Raw genomic sequence first — 21933 nt, forward strand, 5'->3', positions numbered from 1 at the left:
GCTTAGTGAAGAAAAAATCAGCTAAATTTGGTAAAGAGTTTTGTGGCATTTTAACTTGCCTGGGAACATCTCCACCAACCCACTTTGGCTGTGGCCTTGAAAATAACAGGTCTCATTCCTGATTTAGGTTCCCACTACTAGAGAGAGAAATACAGACCAGTCTCAAAGAATAGTGGTGGCATTTTTTTTGACCTCTCTGGTGGCTCCCCGAAGAATCATCTCAAAGGACTTGCCTATATTTCACCTAAGAACTCTCCCAGGTCTGAGGCTACTATCTGAATCTATTTGTCAAAACTTTTATATGGAAATGTATTAGCCACTTCCACCTAGGAAGGGATAACAACTGGAGCAAACAATAGGCAAAACAAAAAGCTCAGGAGGAAAGGCTAGGGAAAGAGATGTGTTGGGGAATAAAGGTACTGAAAGACTCTCAGATGTTCCAAGGAATTTAGAAGGCTACATGCATGCTAAAGGCTAGGCACATGCTCACAGAAAGGCTTGAGGAGTTCCCAAGCTCTCACCACTGGCTGACCTTCAGGTTCCTCACAAGCAATAAGTGAAGGCAAAGGCAGAGCTGTAAACTTCCAGACTGAGTACTGAAGGCACACCCCAACACACACACAGAGGTCATATGCAAAGACTGGGAAAGGGCTTTTTTTCTTTTTTTGGTTCTAGGTATTAAAGGAAATCTGTGCCAAATCATTAGCTGACCATGAAGATATCAAAAAGACACTTGAATGGCCACACATGACAAAGACTTTATACTATTAGTTCAGAAAACTCATTAAGCAAAAAAAACAACAATTACAACAAGCAAGAACAACAGACCCTGGGAAGGGGGGAAAATCTGATTTCCACAGTTAGCACATTATAATACTCAAAATACCCGGTTTCAACAACAACAAAAAATACAGGGCATGGAAATAATAAAGTATGGCCCACACACAGGAAAAAAGAAATTAATAGAAACCTTCCCTGAGGAAGCAGAGATATTGGACTTACTAGAGAAAGACTTCAAATAAACTAATTTAAATATGCCCAAAGAGCTAAAGGAAACCATGAGAAAAGTGTCTTGCCAAAATATCAATATCATTAAAATATCAATAAAGAAATGGAAATTATAAAAAGGAATCAAATAGAAATTCTGGAGAAGAAAATTACAATAACTGAAGTGAAGAATTCACTAGAAAGGTTCAACAGTAGATATGACCAGGCAGAAGAAAGAAGCAGCAAACTTAAAGATAAGTCAATGACATTATCCAATCTGATGACTGGAAAGAAAAAACAATGAAGAAAAATGAACAGTGCCTAAGGTACCTGTGGGACTACACAAGAATACCAACAAATGCATAATGGAAGACCCAGAAGGATAGGGGAGAGAGAAAGGGCAGAAAGAATGTTTGAAGAAAAAATAGCAGAAAATTTCCCAAATTTGATGAAATACACACACTGACACATCCAAGAAGCTCAACAAATTACAAGCAAAATACACTCAAAGAGATTCACACTCAGATGCATTATAAGCAAACTGTTAAAAGACGAAGAGAAAATCTTGAAGAAAAGCAGCAATTTATCACTTACAAGGGATTCTCAATTGGAGAAAAGGCTGATTTCTCATCAGAAATCATGGAAGCCAGAAAGCAGTGGGATGACAAAGTTACTAAAAGCAAAAAACACGTCAACCAAGAAATCTATATCTGGAATACTACCTTCAAATGAAAAGAAATCGAGACATTTGTAGATAAACAAAAACCGAGAGAGTTCATTGCTTGTAAACCTGCCTTACAAGAAATGCTAAAGGAAATCCTCAGGCTGAAATAAAAGGACAGTACACAGTAATTAGAATTCACACGAAGAAATAAAGAACACCAGTAAACATAACTACATAGGTAAATATAAATGTCAGTATCAATGAATTTTTGGATGTGAGTCCTCTTTTGTCCTGTATGATTTAAAAAACAAATACATAAAAATGCAAATCTAGGTTGATAGATTATGCAATGTATAAAGACAATAACAACATAAAGGTGGGATATAGCTATATAAGAGTAAAGTTTTATATAATTTTGAAACTAAATTGATATTAATTCCAACTAGATTGTTGTAAATTCAGTTATTCCCCAGTGCAACCACTAGGAAAATAACTAAAATATATATGACAAGGGAAATAAAAAGGGAATAAAAATGATACACTAGGAAGAATCTATTAAACATAAAAGAAGGCATTAATGGAGGAATTGAAGAATAAAAAAAGATAAAAGACTTATAGAAGACAAATAGCAAAATGGGTAGAGCTGTTCTTCCTTATTAGTTATTACATTAAATGTCACAAACAATTAAAAAGCAGAGATTGGCAGAATGGATTAAAAATATGATCCAATTATATGTTGTCTAAAGATATTCACTTTAGATCCAATCACAAAATAAGCTGAAAGTGAAAGAATGAAAAAGATATTTGATGCAGACAATAACCAAAAGAAAGCTGGAGAGGGTATACTAACATTAGATGAAAACGAACTTTAAGACAAAAATTGTTAAAAGGGAAAAAAAAGGATATTATGTAACGATAAAGGGGTGAATTCATTAAAAAGAAAACAATTATAAACATATATGTACCTAACAACAGAAGGAAAAACTGACAGAATTGAAAGAAGAAACACACAGTTTAACAATAACAATTGGAGCCTTCAAAACCCCACTTTCAATAATGAATGAAAAACTAGACAGAAGATCAAAAAGGAAAGAGAAGACATGAACAACACTATAAGCCAAATAGACCTAACAGACTATACAGAACACTTCAGTCAATGACAGCAGAATATACATTCTTCTTAAGTACACATAAAACATCCAGGACAAACTATACGTTAGACCACAGAAGTCTCAAAAAGTTTTAAAACACTGATATGCAAAGTATTCTCTCTGACCACAATGGAATGAAACTACAAATCAATAACAGAAGTAAAACTGGAAAATTTACAAATATGTGTAAATTAAAAACATATTCTTAAACAACCAATGGGTCAAAGAGAAAAATAACAGAAGACTGAGAAAACACGTTGAGACGTGAAAACAAGGAGACAACATACCAAAACCTATGGGATGCAGCAAAAGCAGCACTCAGAGCAAAACATACAGCTATAAATGCCTATACTAAAAAAATTGCTCAAATCAATATCTAACATTAAACATTAAAGAACTAGTAAAAATAAGAGCAAACTAAATCAAAAGCTACAAGGATGAAGGAAATAAAGATTAGAGTGGAGATAAATGAAATAGAGATAAAATAGCAACAGAGAAAATCAACAAAACAAAAAGTTGGTTATTTGAAAAGTTTAAAATTGATGAAGACTAAGAAAAAAAGACTCAAATTACTAAAATCATAAATGACTTTGTATCCTGTAACTTTGCTGAATTCATTAGGTCTAAATTTTTTATGTGGATTCTTTAGGATTTCTACACATAAGACCATGTCATGTGTGACTGGAGAATACTTTGTCCTTTCCTATTTGAATGTCTTTTTTCTTTTTCTTGACCAATTGCTCAAGTGACAGCTTCCATAATGTTAAGTAAAAGTGGTGAGAGTGGGCATCCTTGACTTGTTCTTTATCTTAGAGGGGAAAGCTTTCAGTCTTTCACCAGTGAGTACAATGTTAGCTGTGGGTTTTCCATATTTCCATATTTCCAATGTTAGCTGTGGGTTTTTACCTTTTGTCATGTTGAGGAAGTTCCCTTCTATTCCTTGCTTCTGAGATTTTACCAAGAAAGGGTATTGGGTTTTGCCAAATGCTTTTTCTGCATCAAATGAGATAGTGATGTATCTTCTTTGCCCCTGCCTTCTGTTAATGTGGTGTATTATACTGATTAATTTTAAACTGTTGAACCACCTTTGTATTCTTGGGATTAATCCCACTTAGCCATAGTGCATAATCTTTTATTGTGCTGCTAAATATGGTTTTCAAGTATTTTACTGAGAATTTTTGCACCCGTATTTTAAGAGATATTGGTCTGTAGTTTTCTTTTCATGTGATATCTTTGTCTGGCTTTTATATCAGAGTAATATTGGTCTCATAGAAGAGTTGAGAAGTGTCCCTTCCTCTTCAATTTTTTGGAAGAACTTGGGAAGGACTAGTATTAATTCTTCTTTAAATGTTTGGTAGAATTCACCAGTAAGGCCAACAAATCTTAGACTCTTCTCTGTTGGGAGATTTTGTATTACAAATTCAATCTCCTGATGTTTTATAGGTTTACTCAGATATTCTATTTCTTCTTGAGTAAGTTTTGGTAATTTCTGTGTTTCTAGTAATTTTTCTATTGCATCTAAATTACCTAATTGGCATACAATTAATTATTCATAATTTTCTCTTATGATCCTTTATTTCTTTAAGCTCATAGAAATGTCCCCACACAAAATCAGCGGTATTTTATACACAATTAGTAAATAACACAAAAAGGAAATTAAGAAAACCAGTTTTTTAGCATCAAAAATAATATGTAGGAATACATTTAACCAAAGAGGTATAAGGCTTGTACACTGAAAACTGTAAGAAACTGCTGGAAGAAATTAAAGAATACCTAAATAAATGGAAATATATCCCATGTTCACAGATTGGAAGATTCAATATTGTTAAGATGGCAATAATCCCCCAAAGTGACCTACAAATGCAATGCCATCCATATCAAAATTCCAACAGTCTTGTCTTTTTCTTTTTTTTTTTTGCAGAAATGGAAGCACAGATTCTAAAACTCACATAGAATTGCAAGGGATCTCAAATAACCAAACAACCTGGCAAAAGAACAAAGTTGGAAGACTCATACTTCCCAATTTCAAAACTTAATATAAAGCTATAGTAAACAAAACAGTGTGGTACTGAAATAAGGGTAGACTTACAGATCAAGGGAACAGAACTGAGAGTCCAGAAATAAACACATAAACCTATGGTCAAAGGTTTTCTACAAAGGTGCCAAGATTATTCAATGAAGAAAAAAACTGTCTTTTTAAGAAATGGTGATGAGAAAACTGCATACCTAATGCAAAAATATAAAGTTGGTGTCTTACAGTTTTCAAGTACAGGTGTTTTTTTTTTTTTTTTTGCGGTACGCGGGCCTCTCACTGTTGTGGCCTCTCCCATTGCGGAGCACAGTCTCTGGGCGCTCAGGCTCAGCAGCCATGGCTCACGGGCCTAGCCACTCCATGGCATGTGGGATCTTCCCAGACCAGGGCACGAACTCGTGTCCCCTGCATCAGCAGGTGGACTCTCAACCACTGCACCACCAGGGAAGCCCCCAAGTACAGGTCTTTTATCTCCTTAGGCAGGTTTATTCCTAGGTATTTATTCTTGTTGACACAATTGTAAATGGGACTGTTTCCTCAATTTCTCTTTCTGAGCATTTGTTGTTAGTGTATAGAAATGCAACAGACTTCTGTATATTAATTTTGTATCCTGCAACTTTATCAAATTCATTGATGAGCTCTAGAAGTTTTCTGGTGGCATCTTTAGGATTTTCTATGAATAGTATCAGGTCATCTTCAAACAGTGACAGTTTTACTTCTTATTTTCCAATTTGGATTCCTTCTATTTCTTTTTCTTGTCTGACTGCTGTGGCTATGACTTCCAATACTATGTTGAATAAAACTGGTGAGAGTAGGCATCCTTGTCTTTTTCCTATCTTAAAGGAAATGATTTCAGCTTTTCAAAATTGAGTATGATGTTAGCTGTGGGCTTGTCATATACAGCCTTTATTATGTTGAGGTATGATCCCTCTATGCCCACTTTCTACAGAGTTTTTATAATAAATGGATGTTGAATTTTGTCAAAAGCTTTTTCTGTGTCTAATGAGATGATCATATAATTTTTATTCTGCAATTTGTTAATGTGGTGTGTCACAGTGATTGATTTGCAGATATTGAAAAATCCTTGCATCCTGGAATAAATCCCACTTGATCATGGTGTATGATTCTTTTGATGTATTGTTGGATTCAGTTTGCTAATATTTTGATGAAAGTAACTGAAGATGACACTAATATTTGGAAAGATATACCTTGTTCATGGACTGGAAGAATTAATATTATTCAAATGAGCATTCTGCCCAAGGCAATCTACAGATTCAATGCAATCCCTATGAAAATATCAATGGCATTTTTCACAGAACTAGAACAAATAATTTTAAGATTTGTATGGAAACACAAAAGACCCCAAATAGCCAAAACAATCTTGAGAAAGAGGAACAGAACTGGAGGTATCATGCTCCCTGACTTCAGACTATATACAAAGGTACAGTAATCAAAACAGTATGGATAAACAAAAAGGTCTTACTGTATAGTACAGGGAACTATATTCAATATCCTGTAATAAACCATAATGGAAAGAATATGAAAAAGAATACATATATATGTGTGTGTGTATGTATAACTGAATCACTTTGCTGTACATCAGAAACTAACACAACATGGTAAATCAACTGTACTTCAATTTAAAAAAAATAACAGTAGGATACAAAACATACACATAGATCAATGAAATAGAACAGAGGGACCAAGAAATGAACCCATGAATTTATGGTCATTTAATCTACCACAAAGTAGGCAACAATATACAATGGAGAAAAGAAAGTATCTTCAATAAGTGGTGCTGGGAAAACTGGATAGCTACATGTAAAAGAATGAAACTAGAACACTTTCTAACACCATATACAAAAATTAACTCAAGATGGTTTAAAGACCTAAATATAACACTGGAAACCATAAGATTCCTAGAAGAAAACATGGGTGAAACACTCTTTGACATAAATTGTAGCAATATGTTTTTGAATCTGTCTCCTAAAGCAAAGGAAATAAAAGCAAAAATAAACAAATAGGCCCTATTAAACTTAAAAGCTTCTGCACAGCAAAGGAAACCACTGACAAAACAAAATGATAACCTACTGATGGGAGAAAATATTTGCAAATGATATGACCAATAAGGGGTTAATATCTAAAATACATAAACAGCTCATACAACTCAACATCAAGAAAACAAACAACCCAATTAAAAAATGGGAAGAACACCTGAATAGACATTTATCCAAAGAAGACATAGAGATGGCCAACTGGTACATGAAAAGATGTTCAACATCGTTAATCATCAGAGAAATGCAAATTAAAATCATAACAAGATAGCACCTCACACTTGTCAGAATGTCTATCATGAAAAAGAACACAAATAACAAATGTTGGTGAAGATGTGAAGAAAAGGGAACCCTGGTTCACTTTTGTTGGGAATATAAATTAGTGCAGCCACTGTGGAAAACAGAATGGAGATTTTTCAAAAAACTAAAAATAGAACTACCATATGACTCAGCAATTCTATTCCTGGGTATTTATCTGAAAAAAATGAAAACATACATGCATCCCAATGTTCACAGCAGCATTACTTACAATTGCCAAGATATGGAAGCAACCCAGTGTCCATCAACAAATGAATGGAATTAGAAAATGTGGTATACATATACTATGGAATATCACTCAGCCACAAAAAAGAATGGAAGTTTGCCATTTGTAACAACATGGATGGACTTGGAGGGTATTATGCTAAGTGAAGTAAGTCAGAGAAAGACAAATACTGTATGATATCACTTATATGTGGAATCTGAAAAATGAAAGTAACTATTAAATATAACACAAAGAAACAGACTCACAGATATAGAGAACAAACCAGTGGTTACCAGTAGGGAGAGGGAAGGGGGAGGGGCAATATGGGGGCAGGGAATTAAGAGGTACAAACTACCATGTATAAAATAAGTAAGTTACAAGGATATATAGTATAACACAGGGAACATAGCCAACATTTTATAATAACTATAAATGAAATATAACCTTTAAAATTGATTCAGTATTCTGCATACCTGAAACTTACATAATATTGTACATCAACTATACCTCAATTTTAAAAAGTGAATGTTGGCTTATAACTCACACCATATACAAAAATTAATTCAAAATGGACCTAAATGTAAGAGCTAAATGTAAGAGTTAAAACTGTAAAACTCATAGGGATAAACCTTTATGACCTGAGATTTGGCAATTTCTCAGAAATGACATCAAAGGCAAGGGCAACAGAAGAAAAAACGATAAATTGGACTTCAACAAATTTAAAAAAATGTGTACATATAAGTATACTATCAAGAGAATGAAAAGACAAAGGAAAAAGTCCTTGACAGTTATATATCTGATAAGAGTCTAGTGTCTATTATTACATATCTGATAAGGGTCTTATATACACATATCTAATACCTAATAAATATATGTATATATTTATTACACACACACATTGACACACACACACATACATAGGGAGAGAGAGAAGGGGAGGAAGGCAGAAGAGAAGTGGGAGAGAGAGGGAGAGAACAGATGAGGGTCTAGTATCTAGAACTCTTAAAACTCAACAACAAAAAGAAAACAACCTAATTAAAATATGGTCAAAGGACATGAATAGACCTTTCTCCAAGGAGAAATACAAATGGCCAATAACACATGAAAAGACACTCAAAATCATTAGTCATTAGAGAAATAAATATCAAAATCACAATGAGATACCACTTCACACCCACTAGATTGGTTATGATAAAAAAAAAGATCCTAACAAGGATGTCAAGGAATTGGAACCCTCACACATTGCTATTGGGAATGTAAAGGGGTATAGCCACTGTGGAAAACAGTTCGGAAGTTCCTCAAAATGTTAAACACAGAACTACCATACGACCTGTCAAATCTATTCACAGGCATATATCCAAGAGAAATGAAACCAGGTGTTCAAACAGAAATCTGTACACAAATATTCACAGCAATATTATTCATAACAGCCAAAGAGTAAAAACAACTGAATGTCCATTAACTGAGAAATAAATAAAATGTGGCTTACCCATACAATGGAATATTATTCATCCATAAAAAGGAATGAAGTACTGGTACATGCTACACAGGGATGAACTTTGAATACCTTATGGCAAATAAAAGAAGCCACAAACAAAAGGTAATATATTTTATAATTATATTAAATGAGATGTCCAGAATAAGTAAATCCACAAAGACAAAAAGCAGATTAGTGTTTGCTGGTGGCTGGGGAGAGGACTGTATGAGGGAGTACTGCTTAATGGGTATGAGGTTGCTTTGGGGGTAATAAAAATGTTCTGGAATTAGATAGTGGTGATGGTTGCATGATATTGTACATTTATAATGGTTTAAATGATGAGTTTTACTTCAATCAAAAAGAAGAAAAAAGAAACCTGAGAATTGCAAGGGGAATATCCCCAGATAACAGTAGAAGTCCATTCCAGGAAAACAGCTTCACAGCAGTACTGAAGAGTAATTAATCCATACTGGAACAGGATAATGGAAGATTCTAAAAGGAAAGTCTCCTTCAGGGGAAAAACTGCCAACTGATATATATGACCATAAGGAAAATATATATAAGTGTGGCAGAGTTGTTGGAGCAACTGATGCACAAAGTTAACAACAGTTGCATAGAAAAACAAGACAAACGTTAACTCCAGGAAAAAATACGGATTGTATGAAACGGAGGTATGCACCTCTCAGCCAAGCAACTGTATTTATATAGTCATATAATATAAAGAGTGATGATGCTCTAAATGAAATTTAAATAACTATGTGATGGGGAGGGGGTAGATAGAAGGGTTGAAGAAGTGAGGGGACTGATGTGAAAGACATAAATTCTCATTTTCCAAAAGACGCTTTCAAAATATAATATAAAAAATGAGAAATATGGAAACAATTTAAATATTTTCTTTAGAATATGGAGTTAAATACTAGAAGAAAATGCTAATAGAGTATTTTTTATAACTTGTAACTTTTAAATTACATACACAGATTGGTTGACAAAAATTTGGAAACTAAATTAATAAATAATCTTTACTTTATTAAAAAGTAGCTGGTGTGGGAAAGACTACTTGTTCTTCGCAAGAGCAATTCTTCCTTTCTGCTTCAGCAATAGAATTAGCTGGCTGGAAAACTAAAGATTATATTTTCCAGTCTGCTTTGTACAGCATGACTAAGTTCTGGCCAATGAGAAATTAAATAGAAGTTATATATGCAACTTCTGGGTGATACTTTTTAGAACTTTCTTCCTCCTTCCTTCCTGATGGCTAGAGAGGGGACATGTGGCTGGAGCAGAGGCATTCATCTTGTGCAATAAGATAGAAGCCATGTATTGAGGATGGTAAAGCCATAGGACAGTATAATACAGGGGCTGGTAGCAACTTCACAAACCAGAATGAGTACACCAGCTCAAAATTTTACATGATACAGAAGATACAGAAATAAACTTCTATCTTGTTTCAGTCACTGTTATTGTGGTCTCCCCTTTAGAGCAGTCAAACCTATAACCAAATATAGACAGAAATCAACCAAAAGAATATAATAAAATTTCTTATGTACCTAAGGTTTGCAGCTAAGCAAATATTAACTTTACATGAGTGCTAAAACTCTCTTATGAAAGTTGAGAATTATGATAAAAATTTACCTTTTTTAACTGGAGACTGATGTTGTTGTTCATTAAGACCTTGAGAAAAGGCTTGCATTCCACTCGTCTTACACTATTGAAAGAAGAAAATACACTTTTTATCTAAGATTTTAAAATTTTATCTAACACTGTGTTTTTAATCCATTTTTAGTTTATTTTTGTGTATGGTGTTAGGGAGTGTTCCAATTTCACTCTTTTACATGTTGCTGTCCAGTTTTCCCAGCAACACTTATTGAAGAGACTGTCTTTTCTCCATTGTATAGGCTTGCCTCCTTTGTCATAGATTAGGTGACCATAGATGCGTGGATTTATCTCTGGACTTTCTATCCTGTTCCATTGATCTATATTTCTGTTTTTGTGCCAGTAGCATACTGTTTTGATTCCTGTAGCTTTGTAGTATAGTCAGAAGTCAGGACACCTGATTCCTCCACCTCCATTTTTCTTTCTCAAGATTGCTTTGGCTATTTGGGGTCTTTTGTGTTTCCATATAAATTGTGTGTGTTAATTAATTTGATTGTGGTAATCATATCACAATATGTATGTATATTACATCATCAGGTTGCATAACTTTAAAAAAAAATCATGTTGTTCAAGCTAAATAGATTAAATTTGTATTTGTCAATCATATCTCAATAAAGCTGAAAAAAAGTAAATTTACTTTGTCATGCCTGCACATATTAACAACTGAAAATGTAGATTATTTCAAATCTTTCATAGCATGTAAGAAAGTACACCTACTAAAATTTTATAAGGTGATTAGCTATGTCTTATCTCATTTAACTGTCATAATCTTACAAGGAAATAAAGAAAGTGTTATGATCACCATGTTACAGGCAAGAGAAATCAAGACAAAAAGTGTTTAGTAACAAATCCAAAAGTACATAGATAAGAGGTAGTCAAGCTAGCTTTTGAAACTCAGGGCTACTGCATATAGTCATGAAGAATGTGGATCTAAAGGGGTACCATTCACAGCACAGATGTGGCAGATATCCTAGCAGGTGGCAGCAAGGTATCTTATTCTAACAAAATCTGTATTTTTATAAAATTTTTTGTTCTTCTTCTAATTCTTGTAAAGGCACCAAATGGATAGCAGTGGCCCTATTAAACCCACTCATTTAACAAACACAGAGTGCCTACTACATGACTGGCACTGTGCTTTGTATTGGGAATACAAAGATGAACATAGGGCTTCCCTGGTGGCGCAGTGGTTGAGAGTCCGCCTGCTGATGCAGGGGACACGGGCTCGTGCCCGGTCTGGGAAGATCCCACGTGCCACAGAGTGGCTAGGCCTGTGAGCCATGGCCACTGAGCCTGCGCATCTGGAGCCTGTGCTCCGCAACAGGAGAGGCCACAACAGTAAGAGGCCCACGTACCGCAAAAAAAAAAAAAAAAAAAGATGAACATGACATTCCAGTATATGTTTCTGGAGGGATCACAAACTAAAAGGTAGAAAAATAAAACACTAAATGACAATAAAACTTGAGAAGTTCTATAATAACGATACGCAGAAGGTGCAATGGAAGGAAGGGGTATCAAATTTGACTTAGAAATTTCAGGAAACACTTTACATAGGAAGTGATGCTTAAACAACACTTACAGGATTAATAGGAGTTAGGCTGGCTGACCGGTGAAAAATGAATGTTTATGGAAGAAAAGCAGCCTTTGAGCTGCAAAACATGGGATAATATGGCTAGTTTAGGAAACGAAAAATGTTGACTAGGCTTGAGTAAAGCAAAATAAACACCATTTTTTTTTCAAGTCAAGGTTCTTTGCAATTTGTGGTAAAATACCCAATCTGCACACCTAGATATTCTATTTAGCCTTTTCATTTTTATAGCAAAAATGTTCCCAGACCCTGTCACTTATCTTAAACAAATGTACACCACTGAGATAAGGAAGGAGAACAGGAAGAGACAAATTCATATCAACATCCATTCCTAGGATGAAAATTTAAAGAGTAAGATTTATAAACACTCTCAAAAGGCAAAATGTAAACCGGAAAAATACTGTAACTCATAAAGAACTAATTTCTGTAGTATAAAGGAGCTCCTAGGAAACAATGGGGAAAAAAGCCTATAAAAAAGAATGGTGCATTTAATATTGTCCCAGAGGTCTCTGAGACTGGCACATATATGCAATGGAATATTACTCAGCCATAAAAAAGGAACGAAATTGGGTCATTTGTAGAGACATGGACAGACCTAGAGACTGCCATACAGAGTGAAGTAAGTCAGAAAGAGAAAATCTAGAAAAATGGTACAGATGAACCTGTTTCTAAGGCAGAAACAGAGACACAGTTGTAGAGAACAAATGTATGGACACCAAGGGGGAAGGAGGAAGTGGGATGAATTGGGAGATTGGGATTGACATATATATATATACTAATACATATAAAATAGATAACTAATGAGAACCTGATGTATAGCACAGGGAACTCCACTTCACTCGCTATAAAGCAGAAACTAACACAACGTTGTAAAACAACTATACCCCAATAAAACTTTTTTTTAATTAAAAAATATAAATAAATAAATAAATAAAAAGAATGGGTGAAGGCCATGAATTGGTAATACAGATGAAGGGAAATTCATATTATTCTTAAACAGATCAAAGATGGCCACAAACTCTTGACATTCTTTTATCTCCTCCCCTTGAATCTGAGCAAGCTCTATGATTGCTCAGACCAATCTAATATGACAGGCCCCTGCTGGTTTCCAGGCCTTAGTCTTGAAATCCAGATGTGGTGCTGTAAAGAGCCCAAGCCATTTGGTGAGGTCATTTGTAGGTGCCCCTTCCAGTCTACAGGGGCAGCTAAACTCTAAACCAACAGCCAGCATTAACTACCTGCCATGTGAGTGAGCCATCTGGCCATCCAGTCCAGTCAAGACTTTAAAGCACTCCAGACCTAGATGTTATCTGATTGCAACCACATCTTTGAGAAATGGTCACCTAAGACCAGTCAGCCCACAGACCCATGAAAGATAATAAGTTGTTGTTAAGCCAAAGTTTTCAAGTGCTTATTTATGAGGTAATAATTTAAAAAAACAGATTAAAAGAAGTTGTTCAGGCAGAAGAAAGATAATACTAGTAATAAACATGGATTTACACAAAGAAATTAAGAGTGCTGGAAATGGAATAAATGAAGGTAAAATAAAATTCTTTTATTTTAAAAAATTATTTTAAAATATAATATACAAAAGCAAAAATAGTAGCAATGTGCTGTGTATTTATAGCACAAGCTAAAGTAAAATTATGACAATAGAGCAAGAATGGGAGGGAATACACTACAAAAAGGCTATGAGATCTAAGTGAGTTTAGCAAGGTCAATATACAAAAATCAATAGTATTTCTATATCCTAGTATCCAAGATGTGGAATTTGAAATTTACAAAAAATACCACTTAACAATAGTATCAAAAAATACAAAATGCTTATAAATTTGACAAAAGATGCTCAAGACCCCTATGCTGAAAAAAACAAAGCACAGAGAGAAATGTCATGTTTATGGATCAAAAACTCAAAATTAAGATGTTAATTCTTTTCAAATTAATTTTTAAACTCAATCAAAATTCCAATAGGCTCTTTTGTAGAAATTGACAGCCTCATTTAAAACTTATATGGAAATGCAGAGGACCCAGAATAACAAATTTGAAAAAGAATAAAGTTAATGAACTTTCATTACTTGATTTCAAGACTTATCAGAAAGCTACAGCAGTCTGTAAAGTGTGATGGTGACCAAGAGATAGACATATAGGGAATCTAGTATATAGCATGATAACTATAGTTGACAATACTATATTGTATATTGAAAGCTGCTAAGAGGGTATATCTTAATGTTCTCACTACAACAAAACAACAACAACAAAATAGTGATTATGTGAAATGAAGGATATGTTAACTGAACCCATTGTGGTAAACATTTTACAACATACACATGTATTAAATCATCACATTCTATACCTTAAACTTACACATTATATGTCAATTATATCTCAATAGAAAAAAACAGACATATAAATCAGTAGAACATAATAGAGTTTAGAAATAAATTCACACATATAGGATATAGTGATTTGCTTTTGTATATTATCTTTTAAAATAATTTTTTAAAATAAAAGAATAAAAAGACAACTCAAATATTAGAAACATGCAAAGGATCTGAACAGACACCAAAAAGAAAAAAGAAAACTACAGATGATAAATAAACTCATGATAAAATGCTCAATCTCATTAATTATTAGGAAAATGCAAATACAAAATACGATGAGATACAACTACTCACACACTAAAATGGCTAAAAATGAAGACTGACTATACCAAGTGTTGACAAGGATGTGAAGCAACTGGTACCTCACACACTACTAGTGGGAATGTAAGAAGGTACAACCACTTTGGAAAACATTTTGGCAGTTTCTAAACCAACTTAACATATGATCCGTCAATTCCACTCCTGGGTATTGTGTGCATGTCCGCACAAAGACGTGAACACAATTATCCACAGCAGCATTATTCATAATATCCCAAAACTAGATACAATCCAATGTCCATCAACTGAGGAATAAATAAATTGTCCTATATTCACACAGCAGAATACTATTCCAAATTAAAAACAAACCAACTACTGCTGTCTACAAGGACATGGAAGAATCTCAAAAACATTATGCTGAGCAAAAAAAATCTAACACCAGGGCTTCCCTGGTGGTGCAGTGGTTGAGAGTGTCTGCCAATGCAGGGGACATGGGTTTGTGCCCCGGTCTGGGAAGATCCCACATGCCGCAGAGCGGCTAAGCCTGTGAGCCATGGCCGCTGAGCCTGCGCGTCCAGAGCCTGTGCTCCGCAACGGGAGAGGCCACAACAATGAGAGGCCCGCGTACCGCAAAAAAAAATTTAACACCAAAGAATATAGACTGTGTGATTTCATTTATATGAAATTTTAGAGCAGCCAAAACTAATGTATAGTTAAAGAAAGCAGATCAGCAGATGCCTGGAGGAGGGAGCACTAGGATTAGTGGAAGTGGGGATGGTGAATGACTATAAAGGAATAAAAGAGTATTTTGGGGGAAGATGAAACTACAGCTCTATAGCTTCATTGTGGGGTTAGTTACATGAGGTATATATTTATCAAAACTCTTTGAACAAATGGGTTCATTTTTCTGTATGTAAATTATACCTTAATAAAGTTGGTTTAAAAAAATACAGAGAGTTAGTAAAAAGTGTCCTTCATTATAAATTATGTGATATATCTCTGACATAGAGTCTGGTCACTTTTGCATTATAACTGAAGCAGCAGACAAAATTTTAAACTTAGAAGTATATCTAATTAACTGATTTTTCTCTATAAAATTTACAATATTAATATACTCCTTTTTACTTATAAAGTTTCTAAAAGAAGGTCAAGGGTTCCAAAGAGAGGTATGAATATTATTATTGTATTAATTAGGGAAATGCTAACTACTGGAACAGATAAAACAAAACATTACAATGGCTTAAAAAATTAATATAAAGCAAGTGTAATTAAGATATCATGGTACTGACACAGAGATACACAAATAGATCAATGGAAAAGAATTAAGAGTCCAGAAACAGGCCCTATTTATCTGAAAACTTATACAGTAAAGATGGCATAAATCTGAATGGAAAGAATAGATCATTCAATGAATTGTGCTTTACAACTGGTCTTCTATATGAAAAAAATAGATTTCTATCTATATCATACAAAAATTAACTTCAGGTAGACTATACACTTAAATATTAAAGCAAAACTTTAAATCTTTTTGAAGAATATGTAGGAAAAATATCCTTTGATCTTAGGGATGAGAAAACTTCATAAACAATGACACAAAGAATGAAATCATAAAAAATTTAAAATATGACTACATTAAAATTTTAAAGTTTGAAAAAAACACACACACACACAAAAAACAATTCTCTCATAGACAAAGAGAAATGGGCAAATGATATGAACTGATAATTCACAAAAGAGAAAAACCAAATGGCCAAATTAAACATAAGAAAAGATGCTGCACTCAAAGTAATAAAGAATTAAAAATTAAAACCGACAAGATACATTTCTCACCCATTAAACATGAAAAAAGAGTGAAAGTCACGGGCTTCCCTGGTGGCGCAGTGGTTGAGAGTCCGCCTGCCGATGCAGGGGACACGGGTTCGTGCCCCGGTCCGGGAAGATCCCACATGCCGCGGAGCGGCTGGGCCCGTGAGCCATGGCCGCTGAGCCTGCACGTCCGGAGCCTGTGCTCCGCAACGGGAGAGGCCACAACAGTAAGAGGCCCGCGTACCGCAAAAAAAAAAAAAAGAGTGAAAGTCTGACAATAACAGGGTAAGGATGCAGAAAAATCAGAGTACTTCATGCATTGCTTGTACAAATCACTTTGGAGAGAAATTTGACAGTATATAGCAATTCTACTCCAGGTTTATACTACTGAGAACCTCTCAAACATGTATTAAACATAACATATAGATGGGTGTTTATTGTAGCATTTATTATAAAATATTTCTATTTCTATTATAAAACAGAAACAAGTGTCATGCCCATGACAGAAAATGGAACAAGAAATGTGGTAGCTTAATATATATATATAAAGAGATTATTCTGTATCAGCACATATTGAACTGCTTTACTCATTTTAACAGTTGCCTAGTATTCCATTTGTAAATATATTTATGCTTGTCTATGCATAATGTATTTCTGAAAGTTTCTAGATAAGAAAGGGGTACAATGGTTACTTCTGATCAGAGGAAATAGGTGACCGGGGGATAGAGATTGGAGAGAAACTTCACTAAATGTCATTTTGTATATTTTGAATTTTTAAATTTGTGACTATTTTATTTAGTCAAAAAATTAAATGAGAAAATTTTAAATATAAACCTAAATGTGAAAAAACATAGCAGAATATGTGTAGGTAAAATATTATTTATATAAAATTGTAGAACAGTTAAAACAATTCTATTTGTTATAGCAAAAGTACTAATACATTCACGAAAACAATAATAAATTGAGGACAGTTATCTTGGGGAAGTATGGGAAGGAAATGGGACGGTGCAGGGATATATAGGTTTTTAAAATTTTACCTGTAAGGTTTTTTGCTTTAACATTTTCTAAAACAAATAAAATAAAATATTTAGATTTGAAAACGGTGAGCAATGGGTATTAATAAGTGTTTATTCTCTTTAATATATGCTTGAAATAGATCATAACTTTTAAAAAGTATATAAAGCACTTAGTATAGTACCTGGCACACAACAGCCATCGAACAAATGTTACTTTCCAGTTGTAATGCTTTATTTTATCATAACTTCTAAGACTTACTCTGCTAACTCCACTTTGTAAGTACTGGGTGTTGCATGGATATTCGTTTTGGAAGTTGAAAGGGAATACTGTTCCTGTTAGGAGAGAAAGAAAAAAAAAACTTTTTAAATATCTATTACTTCAATAAATGGTATACCACCACCTAAAAACCTTAAGTACCTAGGATATTCTAGGCACTGTTTTGAAATGTTTTCTGATAGTTCATTTACTCAACACAATGAAATGTCAGCCACCATGTTAGGAGGTGGGTTTATAAGCATGAAAAAAGCTCAGAGATAAAAGAGTTCATAGCTTATTTTTAAAAAAGAAGCTCATAAATAATGACTATAATAAAAATAAGTTATGTGACAGGTACAGAGAAGATACCAGGGGAGAGTAGAGTGGGCTTTGGGGGTATCAACTAAGGCTTCACGAAAAGAAATAATTCAATCTGGGTCTTGAAGAAAAAGTAGATTTCTTTGAGGATGTGAGTTGTCCAGAGAGTACAGAAGTATGCTGAGAAAGGCTAAAATTAATTTCTGATTTACTTAACTTTTCTGCTTAATAAACCCCTACTCCTGTCCAGATCTTAAGAGGATATAATTAAATGAGAGATCAGGGCTACCAGCCCACTCCTACCTACCCCTGAAATAGCCTTCAAGGGAAAGGATCAGTGGAAAACTGAACCTGTACAAATGAGGGAGGGACGAGTACTGTAAAAAGGCTAGTCACAGAAAGAAGCGGCTGCCAATGGTTTTATTTCCCTCGCTTTAGGAAAAAATCTGAGACTTCGCCCTACACAACTGCTTCTTCAGTGCACCAGAAGGATACAGCTTCAGCATTGCTAAACTATGGTCCAGAAGATCCCTTAATTTCATTTTGTCTGTCCTAAGTCACAGCCATCTTCAAAGGAAACATTACCAAAGTAGAGACAATCTTCTTTGTAGGAACCAAAGATAGGAGAAAAAATGGAGGACTGAGGAGCTGTGTCATTTCTATATTTTCTGATTCATCTTTGTACCCAGTAAAAGGGCTATATTTTCCCTTTTCTAAGTAGCCAGTTATTCAGTTGAACACATGGACTAAACAGAATTTAAATAACTTTTATATTTTATGTATATATGTATAGACAAATATACATAAAATATAAATATATATACTAGTAATGAAAATAATAATAAAAAATTTAGAAATTAAATACCAAGTATTTCAAGAATTTGTCCAAAAGTTTAGTTTTATGGGCAAAAGAAAATATTTTAGAAAATTTAGATTTCCTGAAAAATTAGATTTTATGTTCCAGCTCAAGCACAGCCTTAATCTGTAAGTGTTGCTTGGTACTAATTTTTTTCAATTAGGTATATTTTTTAAAGTCTAATGCTCTCTCCAGATGACTGCTCTGCAGTGATCATAATCACAGGACACAATTTGTATTGAGAGTATCATTCTGAGCAGAAGCCAGTTGTTAACCATGAAAATGAGACAGGAAAAAAAAAAGATACACAAGTTGCTCTCAGGCAAAAAAAATACACAGGTTCTTCCCACCTTTGCTGGTCTGGTAGACCATTAAGAATTTTCTTAATGTAAGTCCAAACCACAATGAGGTATCATCTCACACAGGTCAGAATGGCCATCATCAAAAAGTCTACAAATAGGGCTTCCTTGGTGGCGCAGTGGTTGAGAGTCCGCCTGCCGATGCAGGGGACACGGGTTCGTGCCCCGGTCCGGGAGGATCCCACTTGCTGCAGAACGGCTGGGCCCATGAGCCATGGCCGCTGAGTCTACGCGTCCGGAGCCTGTACTCCACAATGGGAGAGGCCACAGCAGTGAGAGGCCCGCATACCACAAAAAAAAAAAAAAGCCTACAAATAATAATTGCTGGAGAGGGTGTGGAGAAAAGGGAACCCTCCTACACTGTTGGTGGGAATGTAAATGGGTGCAGCCATTATGGAAAACAGTATGGAGGTTCCTTAAAAACTAAAAATAGAGTTAACATATGATCTAGCAATCCCACTCCTGGGTATATATCCAGAAAAGACAAAATTTCTAATTCAAAAAGATACATGCATCCCAATGTTCATTAGCAGCACTATTTACAATAGCCAAGATATGGAAACAACCCAAGTTCCCATCAACAGAAGATGTGATATATACACAATGGAATATTAGCCATAAAAAAGCATGAAATAGTGCCATTTGCAGCAACATGAATGGACCTAGAAAATATTATACTTAGTGAAGTAAATCAGACAAAGATAAATATATGATACCATTTACATGTGGAATCTAAAAAATAATACAAATGAATCTATTATAAAACAGACTCACAGACATAGAAAATAAACTTATGATTACCAAATGGGAAAGGGAAGAGCAGAGGGATAAATTAGGAGTACGGGATTAACAGATACAAACTACTATGCACAAAATAGATAAGCAACAAAGATTTGCTGTATAGCACAATTAACTATATTCAATCTTATAATAACCTATAATGGAAATAATCTGAAGATATATATATATATATATATATATATATATATATATGTATATAACTGAATCATTACTGTATACCTGAAACTAACACAATATTGTAAATCAACTATATTTCAATAAAAAAAGAATCCTTCTCTTTCGTAATACTTCTAAATTCTTCAAACAGTGGAGATCATTGGTTTTCATTATTTTTTAAACATCCACCATTTATATATTTATTTACTTATATATTGTATATACATATTATTTATATATTATTTGGCCTTTCAAATACTAATTAGCCATTAACCAATTAATTTTTTAAATGTGTACCCTAGATTACTCACCAGGAGGAGAAGTCAGATGACGAACAGGTCTTGCTGGTTGAAGTGGTTTACCAATCAATTTTTTGGTTTCCATTGTCTCAAAGACCTTGAGGTTCCATACTTAAGGCGGGAAAAATACATTTTATCTTCTAGACAAGATAATCAAGTTGCTTTAACATATATACAAATAACCACGACATTCATTTGAAGAGAACTATTTTATAAGTTAAGGTGGAAAACACAAAACAAAGCATTTAAAATAACATGCAACAAACCATAGACCCCTTTACAGCATCTGTCACAACTGAATATTCCCTCTTTAAAACATTTTCCTCCCTTAACTCTCCTGACTCTTTTCTTTAAGTTTTGTTTCCTATTTCTTTGACTGCCTCTTCTAACTTCCTTAGCTGATTCCTACTTTTCTCCAAATAAACTTAGGGATTCGTCCAAATTTGGCTTTGGTCCTCTTAGCTACTCTCATCTATTCTTATGATTGCAAATACCTATCTGCATGATAAATATGCCCTAATTTACACATCCAGCATCTACCTCTCTTTTAAATTCCAGTTTTATCTTTCTAATTGCCAAAAGATATTTCCATTTATATTTTACTATAGGTACCTCAAGTTTAACATATCCAAAATTGCAGTACTATTTACAATAGCCAGGACGTGGAAGCAACCTGAGCGCCCATCGACAGATGAATAGATAAAGAAGATGTGGTACATATATACAATGGAATATTACTCAGCCATAAAAAGAAATGAAATTGAGTTATTTGTGGTGAGGTGGACAGACCTAGAGTCTGTCATACAGAGTGAAGTAAGTCAGAAAGAGAAAAATACCATATGCTAACACATATATATGGAATCTAAAAAAAAGGTTCTGAAGAACCTAGGGACAGGACAGGAATAAAGATGCAGATGTAGAGAACGGACTTGAAGACACGGGGAGGGGGAAGGGTAAGCTGGGACAAAGTGAGAGAGTGGCATTCACATATATACACTACCAAATGTAAAATAGATAGCTAGTGGGAAGCAGCCGCATAGCACAGGGAGATCAGCTTAGTGCTTTGTGTCCCCCTAGAGGGGTGGGATAGGGAGGGTGGGTGGGAGATGCAAGAGGGAGAGGATACTGGGATATATGTATACGTATAGCTGATTCACTTTGTTATACAGCAGAAATTAACACAACAATGTAAAACAATTATACTCCAATAAAGATGTTAAGAAGAAAAAAAAGACTACTTGGCACAAGGCAAGTGCTAAATACATGCTATTACTATAAAAAAAAATCAAATTCATTACTTTGAC

General features: G+C 34.3%; 1 protein-coding gene across 1 annotated transcript in view; it reads right to left on the minus strand.

The window, feature by feature from the left end:
- C17H8orf88 (chromosome 17 C8orf88 homolog) overlaps positions 1-21933 on the minus strand; it is a 40251-nt gene that overhangs the window by 12815 nt on the left and 5503 nt on the right. The window contains exons 2-4 of the mRNA XM_069541565.1: positions 20642-20740; positions 17844-17917; positions 10518-10590 (exon numbers count right to left, since the gene is read on the minus strand). Of these exons, the coding sequence (XP_069397666.1) occupies positions 10518-10590; positions 17844-17917; positions 20642-20714 (220 nt within the window). The 5' untranslated portion in view covers positions 20715-20740. The remainder of the gene's footprint in view (positions 1-10517; positions 10591-17843; positions 17918-20641; positions 20741-21933) is intronic.

This window comes from Delphinus delphis, chromosome 17 (genome assembly GCF_949987515.2).
Source record: "Delphinus delphis chromosome 17, mDelDel1.2, whole genome shotgun sequence".
In the NCBI taxonomy this organism is placed as follows: Eukaryota; Metazoa; Chordata; class Mammalia; order Artiodactyla; family Delphinidae; genus Delphinus; species Delphinus delphis.